This window comes from Coenobita brevimanus, chromosome 93 (assembly GCF_032717465.1).
Source record: "Coenobita brevimanus isolate Jiangsu-jjx chromosome 93, ASM3271746v2, whole genome shotgun sequence".
Lineage (NCBI taxonomy): Eukaryota > Metazoa > Arthropoda > Malacostraca > Decapoda > Coenobitidae > Coenobita > Coenobita brevimanus.
Genome location: NC_137046.1, coordinates 57,330,268 through 57,353,693, shown reverse-complemented (window position 1 = coordinate 57,353,693; position 23,426 = coordinate 57,330,268). Strand labels below are relative to the sequence as shown.

The following is a 23,426-nucleotide window of genomic DNA, read 5'->3' as shown; positions in this document are numbered from 1 at the left end:
TTCATTTCTAAGCTGAGGAAAATCGTCTGTTGGTCATAGGAATATTTTGGAAAAGCCTCCATTTTTTTTTTTTTTTTGGCTTCCCTTTCGTATGCACACGTAATGTCAATGTTTGCTTGCTTTTTTTTTTTTTTTTTTTTTTTTACAGTGGGAATGTGTCGAAATGTTTGGCTAGAGTTATATTACTTCCCTCCTCCCCCTCTTGGTGTGTGTGTGTGTGTGTGTGTGTGTGTGTGTGTGTGTGTGTGTGTGTGTTTTGCTGCGGTAGTGGTAGTGACTTGGGTGCTATGTCAAACACCGCCCTCCTCTATTTTCAGCCCTGCCTCTCCCTGCCGCACCGTTCCCACCTCCTATATCACCATTTCCTGTCCTGCCCTGCCTTATACCACGCTACCCTATCGTGCCCTTACTTACCTTGCCCTGTCCTGCCTTTTCCAGCTGTTCCTTGCCCACACCTTGTCCCTTTCCTGCACCACCCTTCTCTGCCCTTTCCTGCCCTTCCCTCCCCTGCCATGGCCTGCCCTCCTTTCCCTTCCCTTCTCCTTCCCTTTCCCCTTCCCCTCCCTTCCTCAGTCTTGCCTTTGCCTTACACCTTCCTGTCTTGTCACGCGCCGCCCTTATCCCTCCTGCCGTCTTGAACTCCCCTGCCTTAGTCCTACACCACTTTGCCCTGCCTTACCCAGTCTCGATATCACACTTTCTTTCCCTCCTCACCTTTGTCCTGCCTTTGTATGAAATTATCCTGTATTGTTCTGTCCTCCTTTTCTCTGCCCTGTCGTATCTTGCCATAACCTACCCTGCCCTGCCCTGCCCTGCCCTGCCTTCCTTGTCCTTCCCTGCCCTACAGTACCTTGCCCTTCCCTGCCTGGTCCTGACTTTCCAATCCTTGCGTACCCTCCCCTGCCTTGCTCTGCCTCCCTACACCATTGCCACACCCCCTCCCTGCCGAACTCCACCATCCCTCTCCAGAGCGCCTCTACAACAGTGCCATTTTTGCCTCTCACCACCCCCGCTCCTCTCCTCTCCTTTCCTCTCCTCTCTTCTACTCAACTCTGCCTCTTTCCCATTTCCTCTCATTTCCTTTCTTCCTCTTCTCTCTTTCCTCTGTATCCTCTCTCCACCCCTCTCCTCTCCTTTCCTCTCTTCAGTCCTACCCTTTCCTGCGCCATCTCTCCACCCCTCTCCTTTCTTTCACCCTGGCTCCCTCCTCTATTCTCATCTCTCCACCCCACCCCACGCCTCTCCTCTCCTCTAATCTCCTCTCCTCTCCTCTCCTCTTCTGTCTTCCCACCTGAATAATCATGGTACGGATCCTCTCCTCGGTGGGAGCATGGTCGCCAGAAATAATCGCTTCCCATGCTGGAGAAGTTCAAATGAGGAAGGGATGTCTGTAGCGGTTGTGATTCATGTGAGAGTTGAAGCTGGGAGTCACAGGTATGAATCAACAGCATCTGCTTTAAAATGCCCGCCACGGAATAGATTTGAACCCAAGACTCAGACCACAATTATAGCAAGAGGAATACGTTAACCACCGAGCCACCGTACCTCCCACCCGAAACGAACAGTAAAAAGAAACCCGACTATCAATAAATAATCTGAATAAAGAAATCGTCTGAAAAAATCGTCCCCCTTCATGCCATTTCCGGGTTCAGAGGACTGCCGTGGTAGCTACTCTATACTTCTGCAAAATTACACTCCTGTTTTTTTTTTTTTTTTTCTCGGAGGCGTGAAAGTTTGTCTGTATTGCCTCGGAAATGTTGGTTGCGCTTTTGAGGCGAAGTTTTGGTTGCCATGGTTACGAGATTTTGTTAATGGTGTTGTTGTGTAGGCTGTTGATTTTTTCTTTTTTTTTCTCTCTCTCTTCATCACCAAACATCGCCATCACCACCATCACCATCACCCACCACCTCCTTCATTATCACCCACTTTCGCCACCATCACCACCACCATCACCACCACTACCACCACCACCACCACCACCACCAACACCACCAACACCGCCGCCGCCAACCACAACCCACCACCCACCACTCTCCTCGTTTTCAGTCTTCCTCTCCTCATTCCCCCCCTGGCATCATTCCTTGGCACCCTTCCCTGGCCTTATCACCATCAGCGTTCCTGCATGGCACCTACCGTCTCCTGGCACTGTCTGCATGGTACTCTTATTTTGGCATTTCCTTATGACACAGCTTCCTTCGTTGTTCTTTGCATGACAGTCTAATTTCTTTGCATGACATTCTGGTTTGGCGATGTATGACACCTGTTTTTAGCTTTGTTCATGACACCTTGACACATCTTGACACCCTCTCCTTTGTTCTTTGTATTGCATATTGACTTCGTACTTCCTGACACACATTATTGGTTTTATTCACGACACCTTCTCTTTCGTTCTTTGCATGACGTATTGGCATTTTACTTCATGACACACACTATTGGTTTTGTTCATGACACCCCTCTTGACACTTCATGACTATGCATGACCCTTACGTTTTTGTTATAACATCATGACGTGCACTTTTCATGAAAGTCTGTCTATGGTACTCTTTCTTTGTTCTTTGCCTGACATTCATAACACTGGATTTTCTATGACATTCTGGCACTTTCTGCATGTCACCGTCTTCGTTCTGTGCATTCCACTTTGACTCCCTACTTCGGTGGTGGTTGATGACGACCATCATCCACTCACTTCTTCCCCTTTGTCATTCTTTTCTGTGTCTTCCCACCTCTTTTCCAACTTTTTCCTTCCTGTCACTTTGTATTATTATTCTTTCCACCTTGGGTGGCTCTGCATTGAGTGACAAGCCTAATGGTTTCCTGTGACTCAGGAAATCATTTATAAAGCTGGATGGTAACTATATAACCACATAACGCGGCGATGTGGAGCCTGCTATAATACCCCTGTTAACCGGATGGAGAGACGCAGTGCGGCGTCCATCCCCGTACGAAATCTCCACACTCTTCTTCACCCCTCGCTGTAGCGAGGCGTTGTCTGATTTAAGTGAATATCGGTTCACGGAACAGGTTGGCCTCGCAGAGGTAGTTGCTTCCCAGCGGCTGATGGGTCTGCTCGGTCAGACAGACGGGTGTTACTCAACAAAAACTTCCTACTTCATGAAGTCTTCTCATGACACTTATTTTCCTTGTGCTACTCTTATTTGGCACTCTCTTTACAACGCCCCCATGTTTGACACCGTACCAGTTTCGTGGCGTCCATTCTTTGTTCTCTACATGTCTTGATTTTGCAATTAATGACATGTAGGCTACTTTTCCTCCACTTAATTTTTGTATCTGCTTACGACACGCTGACACTCTCTTCGACGATGAGGCTTGCTTCATGGCACCTTACAGTCTTTATGGCACTCATCATGACATCTGACACTTTTATCACGAATCCCTGGCACTCTGTTCATGACACCCTGGTACTGTTTATGACACTCGGGCATTATTCAACACACCCTGGCACTCATCATGACACCCTGCCATTATTCATGACACTCTGGCATTATTCATGTGCCATTATTTATGACACTGGCATTATTCATGACACCCTGGCACTGTGCATGACACACTGACACTCTCCATGACACCTGACACTCACCTCATGACACATTGGCACTCTGCTTGACGCCCAGGCGCTTTTCATGACACTTGGCACTTTATGACACATGGCACTCTTCAAGATAACTGGCACACTTCATGACACCTGACACTTCATGACACTTGGCACTCTTCATGACACCTGGCACTCCTCATAACAGGTGGCACTTCCTTCATGACAGCTGGCACTCTCTTCAGGTTCCTCAGCTCCGACCTGTTGGACGTCTGCCTGATTTATCAAACTCTGGTATACATCTTTAACACTCAGACTCCTGTATTCCAATTCGTGTGGCGTTAGCGGGAATAGAATACTGGAGTTGTTCCTACCATGAGAGGGTTCACGGTACACCTGTATGAGCACCGTGGCTCCTGTTCTCACTGCTGAATAAAATCGTGTGGTGTTAAGTGGAACATGGCACTAGATTTGCCCCGGCCGTCAGAAAGTTAATTTTAAAACTGTTCCACGTATGGCTTCAGTACGTCTTCTGTAGTGCATAAGCTAACCTGTGCTCTCCGTTGTTCATGTGTGCACCAGGTCAGCTCTGAAACTGTCGTCCTCAGTCTGCCTTTTCCCATTGCCTATGACCTCCATTCATTTAAACATCATGAGTTTCGCCATCTAGAAATGAACTTTTTTTTTTCTTTATTTGAAAGTGAGAACGTTTGTAGGGTATTTTCCTTTGGCCCATTCATTTTTGAGGAAGAAAAACTGTTTGTGAATTTCATATCTTGTTCTCCACTTACCACTCCCACTCACTCGCCTGTGGGTTGCCACTCTTATTTATTTTCTCTCTCATCTTTCTTAGTCCATCTCTTCCTCTTACTCCATCTCAAGGATCATACTCTTTAAACCATCCCTCTCACCGTCTTCTTATCCTAGCTCCACCTCTTGTTCCATCTTTAGGATGACTGATTCTCTCCGTCTTCTAGTTTTAATCTCTCTGGCATCTCTCCGTCTTGTACTCTTTCCCCTCTCTGTCTGTCTGTCTGTCTGTCTGTCTGTCTCTCTCTCTCTCTCTCTGTCTCTGTCTCTCTCTCTCTGTCTCTCTCTCTCTCTCTCTCTCTCTCTCTCTCTCTCTCTCTCTCTCTCTCCATCTGGTACTCTGTCTACCTCTTCCTCTCACTCCATCTCAGTACCGTCCATCTGACTGTGCTTCTATTATCACAGGCGCTCCGCTTTAATTGATCACAAATTTGGAGGTGCGTGTGTTGGAGCGGGCCAGGTAAACTCAAATTAGTGCAGGTGAATAGTCTCTCGTTCCTCCTACTCCCCTCACCTCCTCCTTTCCTCCTCCATTTTCCTCGCTTTCTCTCATTTTTCCTTTTCTTCCTCTCTTCCTCCTTCCTTTTCATAGTGCCCTCTCGATATTTTCCTTGACCAGTTCCCTCACTCTTCTATTATCCTCTTCCTCTCATTCCTTGTTTTCTCTTTCGTTCTTGTTTTCCCTTTCATTTTCTGTTTCTTCCTCCTTGCATTCTCTCTCGCCACTCTTCCTGTCTCTCTCATCCCACTCCCACTACCTCTCCCTCCCTCCTCTCACCACCTCTCCTCCCTCTCCCACTTTCTTCTCACCGTCTTCCCTCCTTCTCCACCATCCTCACCCCATCTTCCCACCCTCCTCGTCCTCCCTCACCCCTTTCCCTTCCTCGTCTTTTTCTTTCCCTCTCTTGTCTCCACCCTCATCCCCTCACCCCTACCTTTCTCCCACCCCAAGCCTCTGTCGCCGCCCACATCCAGCCCTTACAAACTCCACACAAATTAATTACAGCGCTTGTCTTAGTATCTCAGAAAAGGAACTCTCTCTCACTCGGTCTGTCTGCCCATTCGCGGGATGTCGGGTATGATTCAGTCTCCCCCGTATTTAATGAACACTGCTGGGAGAAAACTGGAAGGCATCTTTTGGATATGAATAACACATTGCAGGTACTGAACAATAACTCATGCTCTATACAGCACGTTTTAAGTAATGAACAAAATCTTTCGGGCACGTAACATTTTTACTACGATCATGTGTTTGTCATTCATGCTATATCTTCATACTTTTTTTAAGCTTAAGAAAAACTCGACATACCTTCTAGTTAAAAAAAAAAATCCGTCCTAAGATGAATTAGGTCGTCTGGAACAGCAAGAATAAAACAAAACGTCATCAACCTGAAGGGGATAATTAGTTTTTATGTACTGAACAAGAATTTTTAAGTACCTGATGTATAAATGAATGAATACTTAGAAAAAGGGGAGCGTAAAGAAGGAAGAAAAAGCAGTAATTTGTCTGTAATTGCTTGTATGTGTTGATGAATGCGATGTAGCTAAAATGGGGGACTGATTTACTGGAGGCGGATCTGCGAATGTATTACTAAGAAGGAAAGCACAGTCGAAAGGAAGAAGGGGGACAGTGGAAGAATTAGTTAGTGAGGAGGGGAATTTCGGTGAAAGGAACAACTGTCGAGAATGACTGACGAAAGTAAAAAACAGCTGAAAGGAAGGAGGAGGACCGGGGAGGAGTTAGTTGATAAAGCAGGGAATTTTGGTGGAAGGAAAAAGTGTCGGAGTGTAGGCTAACCCAGCATGCGCGGGCAGATCTCCGACGTTCACTACAGGTACTAAAATAAATAAACAGTAAGAGATCTGGATACTCACCATTGTGTCTCAGTGCTGCTCAAGGAAGAAGTGCCATATGATACAGCAGACGATGCACAGGAACACGAAAATGAAGATGATTATTATTATGATCATCCATGCCTCCATTTATCAACCGTTTCTCTCTTTTCTCTCTCTTCCTCTTTTTCTTCCTCCGCTTCTTCTTCTTCCTTTTCCTCTTCCCTCGTGTCCTCAGTGGGTGGGTTCTGCGCATGTCGATGATCCTGATCCAGGTCCTGCGCAGACTCCATGGAAGGGGCTACAGTTCGGCTCCATTGCACTTTTTATTTTTTTTACTAATCGACTCACTTTTAGACTTTCCCCTTTATGTCTCAATTTTATCTACTTCTTGGTTCATTCCTTCACACTTTTTTTTTTTTTTCAGGAGTTTAAATACTGATTTTTTTTTTTAATTGGCACTTCTACAACACCTAACGTGGGAGGACAGGAATTAGGATACGAACCCAAACCGAAGTGGGAGTTGGTTTGTTTACATTTGTGGCGACGTGAATTGGGACGTTTCGACAGATGATTAAAAATAGTAAATATTTTCTCCTTTCCCCCTCGCTCCCTTTCTCCCCCTCCCTCCCTTCCTCCCCCCCCTCTCTCTCTCTCTCTCTCTCTCTCTGGGAAGACACGAGCCAGCCGAAACCGAAGTGGGAGTTGGTTTGTTTACACTTTGGTGACGTGGTGGAGGGATGGTTTGGCAGATGATTATAAATAGCAGGATACACGTAAGCATTCTCTCTCTCTCTCTCTCTGACATGACATCGCACTTTTTTCCGCCCTGACCCCCTCCTTCATAACTTTTTTTTCTTTCTTTCGTTTTTAGGCCCTTTTATCCACCCAAATAAAAAGACATAGTTTAATACCTATCTATTCAAGGTCATTCAGGCAGACAAAAAACATATGCTGAGTCCCAGTCTTTCCATAGAATACGACCCACAGCTGTCATTGTTACATCCAGATCCCCAACTATACTGGTGGGTGAACAGGGCAAAAGGGAAACAGACTTGCTCTAATGCTTAATCGGACCGTGAGACGAGCCTGAGTTCTTCCAGTTACGAGCTGAACGTGCTAACCAATGCACCACCACGGCTCCTCTATTCTCGTTCTCTCTAACTTTCCACATACTTTACTAACTTGTCTCCTACCCAGCTTCTCTTTCCCTACACTAACTTCTTTCCTACCCAGTCTGTCTCTGACCCTCTCCACATTCTTCATCAACTTGTCTCCTACCCAGCCCTCTTCCCCCCATCTCTCTCTCTCTCTCTCTCTCTCTCTCTCCCTCCCTAACTTTCCACATTCTTCACTAACTTGTCTCCTACCCAGCTCTCTCTCTCTCTCTCTCTCTCTCTCTCTCTCTCTCTCTCTACGGCCCCACCCTGCTATTCACTCCGCTACTGCCCACTTCACGGGGGAAAAATCTCGCTGCTTTTTCGGTGAGGCAGGAGAGGGTCTGCCTTTCTCTTGTTTTCCTGTCTGTTTGTCATTTATTTTATGAATCTGGATCGGCTCAGACAAGATTTGTCATGTCATCATCATCATCGTCTGTGTCGTCGTCGTCACCAGTACCATCATCGTCGTCGTCGTCATACTCTCCACAGCAGTAATATATAATAAGTTGATAAATTATGTAAAAACGATCTGAGACTGTCTAGCTTCCGTCCCCAAACCCAGACATACAGACAGACGGCCAGACAGACAGACGGCCCGACAGGGGGTGTCGTGTGTACGGTGGGGAGAGGAGGAAGGGTGGGGAGAGAGGGAGGTGGCGGAGAGTGGGTGAGGAAAGAAAGGGAAGGGAGTGGCGAGGTGGTGAGAGAGAGAGAGAGAGAGAGAGAGAGAGAGAGAGAGAGAGAGAGATGGGTGATGACGGGGAAAGGTTGCGAGAGTGAGGAAGAGGGGTGGGGCAGTGGTAGTGAGAGAGAGAGAGAGAGAGAGAGAGAGAGAGAGAGAGAGAGAGACGAATGAGGAGAGGGAAGAAGGGGAGAGAGGAGGGAAAGGGGAGGTTCTGGGAGGGGGAGAGAGAAGAGGAGGGGTAGAAGGGGACGGATAAAGAGCAGAGGGAGGAGAGGGGGTGGAGAGGGAGCAATCGGAAAAAGTGTAGTGACGTGAGGGAAGGTTGAAGGGTAGGGGAAAAGGGGAGGGGGAGCGGCGGGAGGGTAAGGGCCCAAGGGGTGTGAGGGAAGGGAAGTAAAGGGATAGGTAGGGGAGGGGAAAGGGGTAAAAGGAAAGGTTGAAGGATGGTGGGAGGGAGGGAGAAGGTGTTGAATGAGAGAAGTGGGTGGAAGAGGAGTGACAGGATAGGAAGGCGGGGTGGAGGGGAAGAGGCAAGGTGGAGGAAGGGGTGTGGTGGGAGGGAAGGCTGGATATGGAATGGGAGGGGGTGTGGAGTGAGAGGAGGGTGGGTATACAGTAGGGTGGGGTGGGGTGGGAATAAGGTGGGGGAGGGTGGGTACAGGGTGAGGGAGGGTGGGTATAGGATGGGGTGGGGTGGGTATGGGGTGGGGTAGGGTGGGTTTTGGGGGGAGGGTGGGTGTGGGGTGGGTTTTGGGGGGAAGGTGGGTGTGGGGTGGTATAGGGAGTATCGGACACACCCAGGCTGCCTTTAACCTTTCCAGCCGGCCACCGTCACCGGCTTTATCACGGCTGGGGGACCACCTGCCTTCCTGGGGGAGTGGGGGGAGGGAATTGAGGGGAAGGAAGGGGGTAGAGGGAAGGAGGATGAGGGAAAGGAGGGAGGAGGAGGAGGTAGAGGGAGGAGAGGAAGGAAGAATGTGAGGGAAAGAGGAGGGGAGAAAGAGGCAGAGTAGGTCAGGGTAAGAAAGAGGAAGGAAGAGGCAGAAGGGGTGGGGAGAAGGAGAGGGGAAAGAAGAGGCTGGGGATATGAAGGGAAGAAGAGGCTAGGGATGTGAAGGAAGGAAGGAGGTCCAGGGGGAGGATGGGGAAAGGAGGGGGCAAAGGGAGTGGATGTGAGGGGAAGGAGGGGAGGAAGAAAGAGGCATAAGGGTTGAGAGGAAAGAGGAGGCCGATGGAAATAAGGGTAAAAAAGAGGCTAAATAAAGTCTCCAGTCACAATAAAATCACTGAGCATCCCATCAGCCATAGAGTGCTCGACCTCTGTTTATATCTCGACGTCATTCCTGTCTCGTTCTAGCTGTCTCTGTACGATTTTAGTCAGCTTAGGAGAGACGTTTTGCGCTAGAGAGGTTAGATATAGTTTCAGCCCAGGAGAGAGACTTTCGAACTCGATGGCTTAGGTATACAGTAGTTTGAGGTAGAGAGACATTTTGAAGAGGACGGATTAGAGTTTAGACAATAGCTTAGAAGAGACTTTTTCAACTTGTAAGCTTAGATACAGCCTAAATCATCTCCTTCCTTGCTAGACTTGAAGAGAATTGCTTAATAAAATCGTCTGGTGATAAAGAGAATTGTGGTGTAAAGAGGTTACCGGACTTAAGGGGGTTTAGGGAGTGTTTCAAACCCTTCATTGAGAGATTTCCCCAGAGCTGAATAAAATCGTCTGGACATAGCAGGTATAAAGTGGTAAATAGATCATTGGATTAAAAGGGTTGAAATGTCCCCCCCCTCTCTCTCTCTCTCTCTCTCTCTCTCTCGCTTTCTATCTATCTCTATCTTTCTCTCTCTCTCTCCATTCGTCAGTAACTTCATTCATTTTTCCTTCATTCTCGTTTTGATCCCTCTTATAACCTATCTGCCCATCTATAGCCAGACGCCTTGAATCCCGTAAGGGGCGGTCACAAGCAAACAACCTCCACATCACTCTATCCTCCGCCATTTGCCAGCCCTCCCTCCGACTCATGCCCCCCTCACTCATATCACTCCACCCCATCCTTCCAGCTCATCCTCGGTCTCCCTCTTCCCCTACGCCCTCCCCCTCAGTCACATAAACTCTTTTTGGTCATTCTGTTTCTCCATCCTCTCCATTACGCCAAGCCATCTTAGTGTTCATAACCGCATAGCATATTGGTGTTGAACAACCGTAAGCACATCACACGCCATTGTCTCAGTCCATAATTATTGATGTTTTACCACTCATACGCAAATGCTTCGCGGCCATAATGAACTCTACTGTGTGTGTGTGTGTGTGTGTGTGTGTGTGTGTGTGTGTGTGTGTGTGTGTGTGTGTGTGTGTGTATTCTCTCACCACAAACATCAAACACCAGCACACACCACCACCACCACCACACTCCCTGTCTGCCAGCCGCCACAGGTAGTGCCCTTGGCTTTTAACACTGCCACAAACACCGCGCTAGCTTCCTTTCTGTTTTATTTTGAGTTTTTTTCCTTGTGTGTGTTTTTTTTTTTTTTGCTTTTTCTCTATGTATCTCTTTGTCTTATTCGGTCTTTCCGTATGTCTACCCCTGTTTTTCTGTGCATCTGTCTGTTTAGCATATGTTTATCAACCCCAACCATCCCTTGGATATGAACCTTCACCGGCTCAATCCGATTGGAGCGCAATAATTACTCACTAAACCACCAGACGCCAAAATTTGGTTATATGGTTACCAGGCTCTACACTGAGTGACAAGCCAAATGGTTTCCTGTACACCAGGAAACCATTTACTACGCTGGGTGGTAACCATATAACCAAATTTTGGCGCCTGGTGGTTTAGTGATTAATTATTGCGCTCTAATCGGATTGAGCCGGTGAAGGTTTATATCCAAGGGCTGGTTGGGGTTGATTGCTCATGTAATGCCTCTCAGGGATGAGTGAGGCTTAGCCCCGGACTCCTACGCTCCTCATGGGGCAATGTAGGATTGGATGATGGATGGATGGATGGATTCTCTTTCTGTATATCGACCGTTGTTTTCTGTGTATGTTTGAGTATATCGTTCTATATGTATATCTATCTGTATGTATCTATCCATCCCTCTGTGTATTTGTGTCTTATAACTGTCTAATTATCAATATATCTATCTCCATCTACCTCCCTATCTATAAGTTTCCGTCCTTCTGCCTATCTATAACTGTCAATTTACCTTTTTTATCTATCTGTTTTTCTATGTACTCCTTTTCCATACAGTTTCAGACAATATATGCAATAGAAGTTTTACTCTGGCTTCCCCTATCGTGTCAAAAAATAATAGGTAAATAAAAAAGTTAACAGCCCTCATGGAACTTTCATCTTGTCGTTTTAACATGGTCATTATTTTTAAAGGTTAATATTGCCCATTACTGCTACTACTACCACTACTACTACTACTACTACTACCACCACTGCCACCACCACTTCTATGTTATTCATGTTCTTGTAAACCACTACGTACTGTACGTTTATTGGTTTTTACACTTCCTTTTCTCATCGGATGCGTGTGTAATGAAGTCAGTTGTGCTCTTGACTATATGAGAACTGAGTGTCTTAATCTCTAGCTCCCCTCGAGGCTTGTAAAACCATCTGGAGCTTCACATTATAGTTCATCTTTTTATTAATATAGTAACTTCTTTATTAACATAGCCTCTCTCCTTATTAATAGTCACTCAATATGGCCTCTTTATTTATAGTGTCTCTCTCCTTATTGATACTGCCTTTGTTTTTATTAGTATAGCCTCATCCTTTATTATAGTCTCTCTCTTTACTGATAGCCTCTCTGTTAATATAGCCTCTCTTTTATAACCATTATTAATATATTCCATCTAATAAACAGTCTCTTTATTAATATAGCCTCCCTTTTTAACAATGTAGCCTTTCTCTGTATTAAATTTTTATATCGCATTCGTAGAGGAGACACTAGTATATTGCTCACCTAATATATATATATTTTTGATTTTCTCCAATGTTTTGTACGTCACAGCCGGTCCCTCATTTCTTCGACGAACTGACTTTGAAATTGTTGAGAGCTTACCTGAAGTCTACACACACACACACACACACACACACACACACACACACACAGAAAGAGAGAGAGAGAGAGAGAGAGAGAGAGAGAGAGAGAGGGATGTGGGGAGGGAAAAAGACCGTCCTAATGAGTGGGTTAAATTTTATTCTAACACCAGAGGGTATTACACAGCAGAGATAAATCTTTTGCTGTCAGAAAATCCATACCTTTACCAGAATGACATGTCTTTTTAGTCATTTTTCTTTTTTTTCTATTTCTGTCTATCTGTCTGCCTGTCTGTCTGCCTGCCTGTCTGTCTGTCTGTCTGTCTCTCCGTCTCTCTGTCTCTGTCTGTCTGTCTGTCTGTCTGTCTGTCTCTCTCTCTCTCTCTCTCTCTCTCTCTCTCTCTCTCTCTCTCGTTGTCCTCATTTTCCAGCCAGGTTGTCCTCGCGTGACCACTCCATCTTAATTACAAAACAGAAATAGAAACAGGCAGAATTGCATCATGAAATCTAGGGGGGAGATTTTTCTCCTGAGGCTGAGCAAAATCGTCTGGTATGAGAGAGAGAGAGAGAGAGAGAGAGAGAGAGAGAGAGAGAGGGGTGGGGGGGGCAGGACAATAAAAAGGTCAGACACATTGGGGCGGTGGGCGTAGATTGCAATTATAGTACTGTGGTCAATGCATTGTGAGGGAAAGGTCAGGTTTGGGTTTGTAACTGAGAGAGAGAGAGAGAGAGAGAGAGAGAGAGAGAGAGAGAGAGAGAGAGAGAGAGAGAAATTGGGAATGGCTTAAAGGAATGTGGAAGAACTAATAAGTCACGGATTATTAGTGAGAGAGAGAGAGAGAGAGAGAGAGAGAGAGAGAGAGAGAGAGAGAGAGAGAGAGAGAGAGAGAGAGAGAAAACAGCTTTGGAAAAGTAATGAGAAATACGCTTTATGAAACCGACATGAAAAGCAGAGATAAATGACTGGAAGATAAAAACACGAAAAAAGCGAAAAAGTCATAAAAGCAAAAATAGACAAAAAGAAAAAGAGTGAAAGGATTGGGAGCAGCTAAAAAAAAAAAGAAAAAAAAGAAATTATGAGAGACACGCACGCTGAAAATGAATCTAATAAACGAATACCAATAAGTCTGCGAGAAAACGAGTGAAAAATGAATTGAGAATGAAGAAAGAGACAAGCAGAAAATCGACGACTGATTGACACATGAAGAGTAGGAATCACAGACTTTAGATAAGGATGCATAGAAACAAGGGTCTGTCTACCTACCTATCTGTCTGTCTATCTATCTATCTATCTTTCAGTCTTTTATTGGCCCATCAGGAGCGTAGGGACCCTGGGCGAGGCCACTAAATCCAGACATTTAACGCGATAGTGACCAGTTGCCTGTCCCTGAGTGGCATGTGAGCAGTAAACCCCAACCATTCCCCGGATGTACTTCGTAAACCCTTATGGACCACAGCTGGTTGGAGACCCTTAACCCACTAAGCCACCAGGTGTACAATAAACTTGGAGACAGAATATGGAAAAATAAGAATACGGACAATAAGGAAAACCGAAATATGCATGGAAAAAGGATGCGCAGAAAGAGAAATACACAGAGACATTAACTTCCTCTCTCTGTTTTGCTACGCCTCTCCCTCCTGTATAAGATTCACACATTGTCCCTCCACTTCCTTCTCAGTCTACCCCTCTTCCTTCTCCTCCTCCTCTTCCTCCTCCTCCTCCTCCTCCTTTCAACCATTTCTTTGTCATAAACCCTCACGTATATATTCCTCCACCACACACTTCCACTTCATCTCTCTACTTCATCCATCCACCACATCCCTTCATTCCTTGACTTTATTACTCCACCACATTTCTCCACCTCATCCCTCCACCGCATCACTCCACCTCATCCCTCAACCTCGTTCTCGGACTGCCCCTCCTTCATCTAACCACTCCTTTGTCATAAACCCTTCCTCTCATATATCTCACCACCTCGCCCCACCACCCAGCTTACTCACTGGGGCTGTAATTTAGATGACATAAGAGGTCTCGCAGCACCTGTACTTTAGCTACTTAATCTTGCGTATCCACCTTTACATATTTAACTTCCATTAACCCTGTCACTCTGATGACGTATTTTTCTATTTGATTCGTGCTATTTTCCAGACGATTTTTTTTCAGGTCAGGATAGATTTTTCGAAATGGAAGTTAGGTTTTGACTCATTAACCCCATAGAACCGAATTTTCTTGTCCTCTTGTTACCTCCAGACGATTTTTTAAGCCTTACAGAAGCCATTTGTAGTGAGGGGGTTAGAAACAGACTCCATTAACCCCTCCATAACCTTGATTCCTCTCCCAAAGCTGAATAAAATCGTCTGAAGGGAGAAGAATAGAGGATAAATAGCTGGAGAGAAGGGATTAAGGGACTGGCACAAAGTAAATCAAATCGTCTGACAGCAGCAACAATTTAAATAAAAGAAAATGCATCTTCGAATTAAAGTGGTCAGAATGAGAAATTGCACTCGGCTCCAATTAGGGAAGGTCGAGAGAAAGAGAGAGAGAGAGAGAGAGAGAGAGAGGGGGGGGGAGGATACGAACTAAGTTAAGAGCATAAAAAGGTATGAAGTAAAATGGGAAAGTTTGGAGAGAAAATGAGAAGGGAAGAGCGGAGAGAGAGAGAGAGAGAGAGAGAGAGAGAGAGAGAGAGAGAGAGAGAGAGAGAGGACATGGAAGTTAAACAGCGAAATAGTTTACATACTGCACCTACTGCCGATATTTCTTTTGCATTTTATTTTAATCACTTTTATTAGATGTCAACTTCCATATTCTATTCTCCCTACTATCAAACGATTTTACTCAGATCATTATAAAAGTGGAGGGGTTAGATGTGGCCTTCACGACCCCCTCCAGCGCGAGAGGGTTTTCCTAAGCTGAATAAAATCGTCTGGAATTAGTAAGTAAAAACTGAGAGAGGAAACACAGGGTTCCAAGAGATAATGAAAGCTGTTCGTAACCCCCTTCAGTTGCAGTTTATTTTCCTGAGCTGAATAAAACCGTCTGGTCATTGTAATAAGAAAATCGTCTGAACGGATGGCGCCCTATAACATGAAGATTTCCTCTCTTTCTTTCTCTCTCTCTCTCTCTCTCTCTCTCTCTCTCTCTCTCTCAGTATTTCAAGTGCTATTCATCCAGGCACATTTCTCTCCCTTTCTTTTATCTTGTGGTCAGATTTTTCCCGTGTAAATTAAGGATTCTTTGTGAGCATTTTTTAATTTAAAGAAAAGCGGAGGAGGAGGAGGAGATTTAGAGAGAGAGAGGAGAGAGTTTAGTCTTTTCCCCCCTGACTTAACCCTCTCATTAGTCAAGCATTCAGGACAACTTTGGACTTCACTGCATCAGACGCCACTTTTTACTCCTGTTTCTTTTAATGTTACCAGCTCTCAGAATGCATACCTCACACCGCCCACACTCTCCTTACCACGCTGCATTATAACACAGGGAGAAGTCGTCTGCTGTTCGGAAGGATGCGAGTTCAATCCCAGAGTAAAGCAAGAGAGAGACTGAGAAGGTGAATTTTGTTAACGCAGCCTACAGTGATTTTCCGCAATACCCACTGACATTATAAAAAAAAAAAAACACCCGTCAATACCATCACACCAGTCGAGATTGAGGTATTTCCTGCGTGTATTCAGTACCGCCGGTGGGTATTAGCGCCAAAATGATGATATGTGAAGGCATGTAACACAGACAAAGACTGCTGGGCCTCAAGCAGCGAACTGCCAACTCTGTGCTCTGAGTCGGAAAAAAAAAGTCAAACTATAATGTAAACACACACACACACACACACACACACACACACACACACACACACACACACACACACACACACACACACACACACACACACACACACACACACACACACACACACACACACACACACACACAAATTAGACCCTACTTTTCTCACATGGTAATTCCTGACCATTGCTTCCATAAATGATTTCAGGCAATAAAGCAGAGAGAGAGAGAGAGAGAGAGAGAGAGAGAGGGGAGGTGGTCACTCACTTCCAGATAAGCCACTTTAAGTTCCTCTGATTCATAACTCTCTCTCTCTCTCTCTCTCTCTCTCTCTCTCTCTCTCTCTCTCTCTCCACACACACACACACACACACACACACACACACACACACACACACACACACACACACACACACACACACACACACACACACACACACACACACACACACACACACACACACACACCACCCTCATGTTCAACACGTGCTGTTTCCCTCTATTGCTCCCTACCTTCCCACACACCCCTCACCCCTAGCCTTGTCTCCCTCACCCCTACCCCTGCCGAATTCACCCCTACCTCTGCCGCCTTTATCCCTACCCCTACCCCTGTCCCCCTCACCTTACTCTTCTCCCTCACCCCTACTCATGTCTCCCTCACCCGTACCCCTCCCTGTCTCTCCTTATCTCTCATAGTTAACTTTAATCGAGTTTCAGGCAACCACGATTTATTATTTTTGTTGAAGGAATGGGCCAATTCTGTCGGGTGAAATCATAGTGTATATTTAGTTATGTTATTAGTGAATTTGACAGGTGTTCGTGAAGCACTGATTTACGCGAGATTAATGTGTACATTGGTATGAGCTATGACTGATACACACACACACACACACACACACACACACACACACACACACACACACACACACACACACACACACACACACACACACACACACATGGTCCAATCAAGCGAACGCAATGAATACGACAGCTGTCTACCCGGACAACACACACACACACACACACACACACACACACACACACACACACACACACACACTCTCTCTCTCTCTCTCTCTCTCCCTCCTATTAATGAGAAACACCAGGCTGACACATCTCAGGTAAACTTTTTACCCTAGTATACCTATTCGGGGATATTGAAGCGATATTAACACCCCGGATACTGTTCCTCATTCCCGGATATTACCCCTCACCCCCGGATATTAACCTCGGATATTACCCCTCACCCCCAGGAATTGCACTCGGATATTACCCCTCACCCTGGATATTACCCTCGGATATTACCCCTCACCACCGGATATTACCCTCGGATATTACCCCTCACCACCGGATATTACCCTCGGATATTACCCCTCACCACCGGATATTACCCTCGGATATTACCCCACACCCTGGATATTACCCTCGGATATTACCCCACACCCTGAATATTACCCTCGGATATTACCCCTCACCCCCAGGAATTGCACTCGGATATTACCCCTCACCCTGGACATTACCCTTAGATATTACCCCTCACCGTCGGATATTACCCTCGGATATTACCCTCACCTCCCCATATTACCATTGGATATTACCCTCACCTCCCCATATTACCATTGGATATTACTCCTCACCTCCCCACAAACTAGACTCGGCATCAGATATTACCTTTTTTTTTTTTCATGAACCTCTATCACGCATTCCATTAATATCACTTCCACCACCAACCACCATGACCACCACCATTAACACCACCAACCACCATTAACATCATCAACCACCATGACCACCACCATTTACACCACCAACCATCATTACTACCACCATTATCATCATCAGCAACCATTACCACCACCATTAACACCACCAACCACCATGACCACCACCATTAACACCACCAACCACCATGACCACCACCATTAACACCACCAACCACCATTACCACCACCATTAACACCATCAGCCATCATTACTACCACCATTATCATCATCAACAACCATTACCACCACCATTAACACCACCAACTACCATTACCACCACCATCAACCACCATTACCACCATCAGCACCACCAGTCACCATTACCACCACCATTAACACAGTCAGCCATCATTACCATCGCCATCACCGACCACCATCATGTTTTTTACCTCTGCCATCATCATCATCATCATCAAGCATCACCATCACCATCATCACATCACCACTGCCATTATCACAACAATCATCACCACCACAATTGCCATTAACACCTTTATCATCACCACCCCATCGACAGAGAGAGAGAGAGAGAGAGAGAGAGAGAGAGAGAGAGAGAGAGAGAGAGAAGGGGGAGGAGTGTTATAAAATGGGGAAGAAATGAATACGATAAATAAAGCAAAAAGTGAGATAAAAGTGGAGAGAGAGAGAGAGAGAGAGAGAGATTGTTCAAAACAATCAGACTGTCTCATTACAACCAGACGCCTAATCCCAGAGCTGATCCAGTGCGACCGCAACAAAGGCCTTACTTCCGAGTTGCAGGGGAAGCCACGTAACAACTTTTCCTTAGCGATCTATCTTCCATACTGAGCCTTAATATTCTCACATTTAATCGTTTGAATATCGACATAGTTAACATCAATACACAAACACCTCTTCCTTAGCGATTTACTTTTGGATATCGCTGGTTAATATCCTTTTGTACGATATTTATGCAGGGTATGGCAATATTGGGAGGATTTATATAACTCAGAAGTGGACAGTAAGGTGCAGTAAAGAAAATAAATCGCTTAGGGAGAGGTGCCGTGGCCACACTAGATCAACTCTGGCATTAGGCGTCTGTGGTAACGAGATCGTCACCTTCTCTCTCTGTCTCTCTCTTTCTTATGATTATTTACCTGTCTATTTAACTGTCTCTCTAGCTATTCCTAATGTATCTTTTTCTATCTCTGTCATTTCTGTCTAACATACACCCGTAACTACCATTGCTGTACATATTTCAAGATTCTGAATATTGCCAACGTATGAGAGAGAGAGAGAGAGAGAGAGAGAGAGAGAGAACAGCGCGATGGGAAAGTCCAGTGAGAAAGGAGATGGGGTAAAGGTTTTAGAGAGAGCTTTTCTCTCTCTCTCTCTCTCTCTCTCTCTTCTTTGCCTTTAGTGAGTGAAGGTTTTAAAGGCGTGGGCAAAATGAGTGTGAAGGAGAAAGGCGTTCTCTCTCTCTCTCTCTCTCTCTCTCTCTCTCTCACACACACACACACACACACACACACACACACACACACACACACACACACACACACACACACACACACACACACACACACACACACACACACACACACACACACACACACACACACACACACACACACACACACACACACACACACACACACCTTAAAGGCACAAAGCAACGCCATTTTTTTCATCCCCGGTAATTAAGATATGGAGAGAGAGAGAGAGAGAGAGAGAGAGAGAAACTTGAGTCGATCAGGGAAACCATTTTGACTTTTCCCAATAAACGTTCCTTAATTTCGAAAACTTTTTATTTTTATGAATATGACTCTGGACACAGGAGAGGCAGCCCGTTCTCGAGGTCCAGTATTTCCCCTACGACACACCATTAGGAGATTTGCACCATGTAGTCGTCATACGCAATAATAATAATAATAATAATAATAATAACAATGTCAGTAAACACATGTAATAATACTCTTGAGTCCGTAATATGAGCCAGCAAACACCTGAGTCATTAAACATTCGAGTTATTAAACATTCGAGTCAGTAAACACTCGTCAATAAACACCCGAGTCAGTCAACTCTCGAGGCAGCATGTGTGTGAGTCAGAGAGAGAAAGAGGCAACAGATAATTTGAGTCTTCGATGTTAGAACTGTTTGGCATTAGAAAAAAAAAAAAAAAAAAAAAAAAACGTTGCCAGATTCAGGAATTGGTTTCAACACATCTGACTCAAAAAGCAGATGAATCAGCTACGTCTGAGTCACTACGTTTGTCAGCATCCATTTCCTGACTCAGCTGTGACTAATCGTATCTTTATCTCCTTCGATCCGACCACGTCTCTCTCTCTCTCTCTCTCTCTCTCTCTCTCTCTCTCTCTCTCTCTCTCTCTCTCTCTCTCTCTCAATATGCTATTGCTATTTCCAAATCATATTCAACTAAAGATATTTTTTAATTGAAATAAAGTTGGATGCAGCCTTCATTAACCCCTCCTTTGCCAGGGTGCTCTCCTAAGCTGAATAAAATCGTCTGACAAATAATAATAATAAGCCACAAAAAGACATAACTGGAATAAAGGAGCTAAGAGAGAGGAATATAACTCATCCCTTAGTCCTATACATTATACATATTCTGTAATTATCATGCGTATTCCTAGTTTCATTCCTGTAGTTATTCATTTACGCATCTAGCGTATTTCATAATCATCACTCACACCCACCCAGTTATTCATTCAGACATTCATTTACATATACATATTCCATAATTGTCATTCATACATATACTGTTCATTTTAGATATCATTCATATTTTATAACTATCATTCATACTTATACATTTATATATCACTTATACCTATTACCCAAGACAGCTTATTTCGTATCCATATTTGAAGTTAGTGATTGGATTCATATACCAAACTCTCACATTAACAAAACTTTCCGCAAAAATTCTAACATTATAATAAAATTCCGATCAGCAGTTTCAACTTTTTACGTTTAAAATAATCGACGTTACGTAACTTTTCCAAACATTATATAAAAAAGAACTTCCTATCATTTACACTCTTTTTTTCTGACAAAAATAAACTTTTAGTGATCTTTCCCATTCCAAAATTTTATAGTTCTATGATTTCCACCATGGATTTTCCCCATATAAAAACTTGACCTTCCAAAATTGATCCAACGTTACAAAAATGTGTAATTTCACTTTTTTTAAAAATATATTTCATCCTTAAAACTTATATCCCAACTTTGTCCAACATTCTGGGCGAAAAAATATTACTTTTTCCCCATATAAAATTATCCACTGTCCATGATTTTTCCAGCATTAAAAAAATATCTATAATTTCAGCCATTTACGGTGTTTCCCTCACGGTATAATATAATCAGAGTTTTGGGAAATAATCGGGAGTATAATTTCCACACGGCAACTTCGTCACTGGGGCAGAAATTATGTCGGGAATTATTCGGCGCGGATTGAAAGATTATTACATTTTCCATTTTTATTTTTTGGGGGGAGTTTGTATGCACTTTTCAATTTTTTTTTTTTTTTTTTTAATGGCACGATTTAAGTACTTTTTTTAAATTCTATTGTGTTGTACTTGCAGGCTTGTATTTCTTTTTATTTTGGTTTTGCGTTCACCGTATCGTAGAGCTTAATCTTTTTGGCATACGGTAATTCTTTTGTTTTTATATGAACTATTTTTGATCTTCCTAAATTCGCCTTTTTTCTTTCGTATTTTGTTTTGAATGGACTTCCTTTTTTGTCACTGATTTTTACGTGCGTCATTTTTATTTTTTTCCCGTAGGTTTTTTTTTTTTTTTTTTATCAGTTTTCGCACTACTTACTTTTGGCCTGGACTATTTTTTTCTGTTATTCTCATATTTGTCCCTGCAAAAATTTTTCATTTCCTCTTGCTCTTATCTGTTTTTTTTTAATCGATTTTTTGGTCGGGGATCGGCTTAAACATGTGCTTTTTCGGCCATAACATCACACTCGGCTCTCCAGCGTTATTAGCTTTGACGTAAAAAAACAATTGATATGGATGGTGTGCGTGTTTGCGTGGGTCGTGTGTGTGTGTGTGTGTGAGAGAGAGAGAGAGAGAGAGAGAGAGAGAGAGAGAGAGAGATTGTGAGTCCGTGAATGTTTGTATATGTGTGAAAACAGAGGCAGCGTATGTGCACCTGTATTAAAAAAAAGAAAAAAAAAAATATAGCTGTTTCCAAAAGTGTCCCCAGCAGAATAAATTTAGTGTTGCACAGAATATATACATACTAATTTAGCCCTGAATTTTACGTTGCCGACAGGAAATGAATATAACTGACTCTATTGTATATATATATCACCGACAAGGGAAAATAACTTATGCAAAAAATGTATACGTATTTTAATTGGCAACAGGATAGATATTAATTTTGATTTAGATGTCTTTGAATAACACACTTCACTTTAGAATTGTAGACAGGCGCTTGCTAAATGTTGCTTTGATAGATAGATAGTTAGACGAGGTGCTGATATGAATGCAAGGTGAATCTGGAATTGGTCAGCCGCGTAAAGATATGCTTAGCGTTCCTTTATTACGGTTTGTATGTATGAGGAGGTATAAGGGATGTGTGGGGATGCTGTGTGTGTGTGTGTGTGTGTGTGTGTGTGTAGGTGTGATTTGTGTGTGGATAATAAAGTGCTTACGTGTGTTTTTGTAAATGTATGAATGGGAGGAGTACCCATGTAAGTATATATATATATATATGTGTGTATGTAAGTGCATGTGTGGGGGCGTGTACGTGCGTGTGCGTGGGCGTGCATGGGCGTACTAAAGGGGTGCTACCAGTCGGCGGCGGGCGGGTGGCGGGATGGGCGAGAGGGAGTAACGTGCTAGTGCGAGCGAGGTCTGACGTATACTGACTCTCTTGCACTCGCTCCACTCTCTCCCTCTCTCTCTCTCCCTCTCTCTTCTCTCTCTCTCTCCTCTCTCTCTCTCTCTCTCTCTCTCTTCCTCCTTCTCCCCTTTCTTCCCACTTTCTTTGTCTCCCGCCTTTATCTTCTACTACTACTACATCCCCCCCCCTCTCTCTCTCTCTCTCATCTCCCCTCTCTTAAATGGCCTTTTCTACCCTTTTTTTTTTTATCCCTTATCATTACGTTTCTTGTTACTCTCTTTCTCTCTTTTTTTTTTCATTCTCTTATTTTTTCCTTTATCGTTTTATATTAATTATTTTATCTCTCTTTTTTTTTGCATTTTTTCCCCTTTTCTATGTTCCATTCTGTGTTGTATTTATATCCCCCCCCTCTCTCTCTTTCTCTCTCTCTTTCACCCATTCCATCTCTACCCCATCCCTCTCACATTTCATACCCTATTAGTTTCCCTTTTTACCTCCTCTCCCCCTTCACCCCTGAAATTCCTCCTTCTCTCCCCTCTTCCTCCCTCCCTGCTTCCCTCTCTTCTTCTCTTCCTTCACCTTTCCTCTGACCTCTCATTTACCTCGAAGACTCCTCTCTCTCCCTGTTACTGCCTGCGTTCCTCTTCCTTCCTTACTTTCTCTTCCTTTTCTTCCTATCACCTCTCGATTTTTCTTCCTGTCCTTTCTTCGTCTCTCTCTCTCTCTCTCTCTTTCAAATCTTCCTCCCTTCCTGCTCCTTTTTTTGTCTGTCTGTCTTTTTTACCCTCCTCGTGTACTTCCTGCCTTCCTTCCTTCTATTCGTTTTTTTTACTTTCTTTTTCTTCCTTCCTTTCTTATTTTCCTTTCTTTTTCTTCCTTCCTTTCTTATTTTACTTTCATTTTCTTCCTTCCTTCCTTCTTCCTTCCCCCCTTCCGCCCTCCTTCCCTCCCTCCC

The 23,426-nt window shown here is 44.2% G+C and overlaps 1 protein-coding gene across 3 annotated transcripts in view; it reads right to left on the bottom strand.

Annotated features, from left to right (window-relative positions):
• The window catches only part of LOC145412540 (uncharacterized), a 186,486-nt gene extending 164,005 nt beyond the window's left edge, over positions 1 to 22,481 (bottom strand). Inside the window, exons 1-2 of one of the 3 annotated variants that reach the window (XM_080282440.1) lie at positions 22,420 to 22,481; positions 6,236 to 6,666 (exon numbers count right to left, since the gene is read on the bottom strand). In XM_080282440.1, the coding sequence (XP_080138566.1) occupies positions 6,236 to 6,238 (3 nt within the window). In that variant the 5' untranslated portion in view covers positions 6,239 to 6,666; positions 22,420 to 22,481. Of the gene's footprint in view, positions 1 to 6,235; positions 6,667 to 21,439; positions 21,552 to 22,405 lie in introns of those variants that run through there. The other 2 variants (XM_080282439.1, XM_080282441.1) reach the window with 2 other exon arrangements.
• Between the last annotated feature and the right edge of the window lie 945 nt (positions 22,482 to 23,426).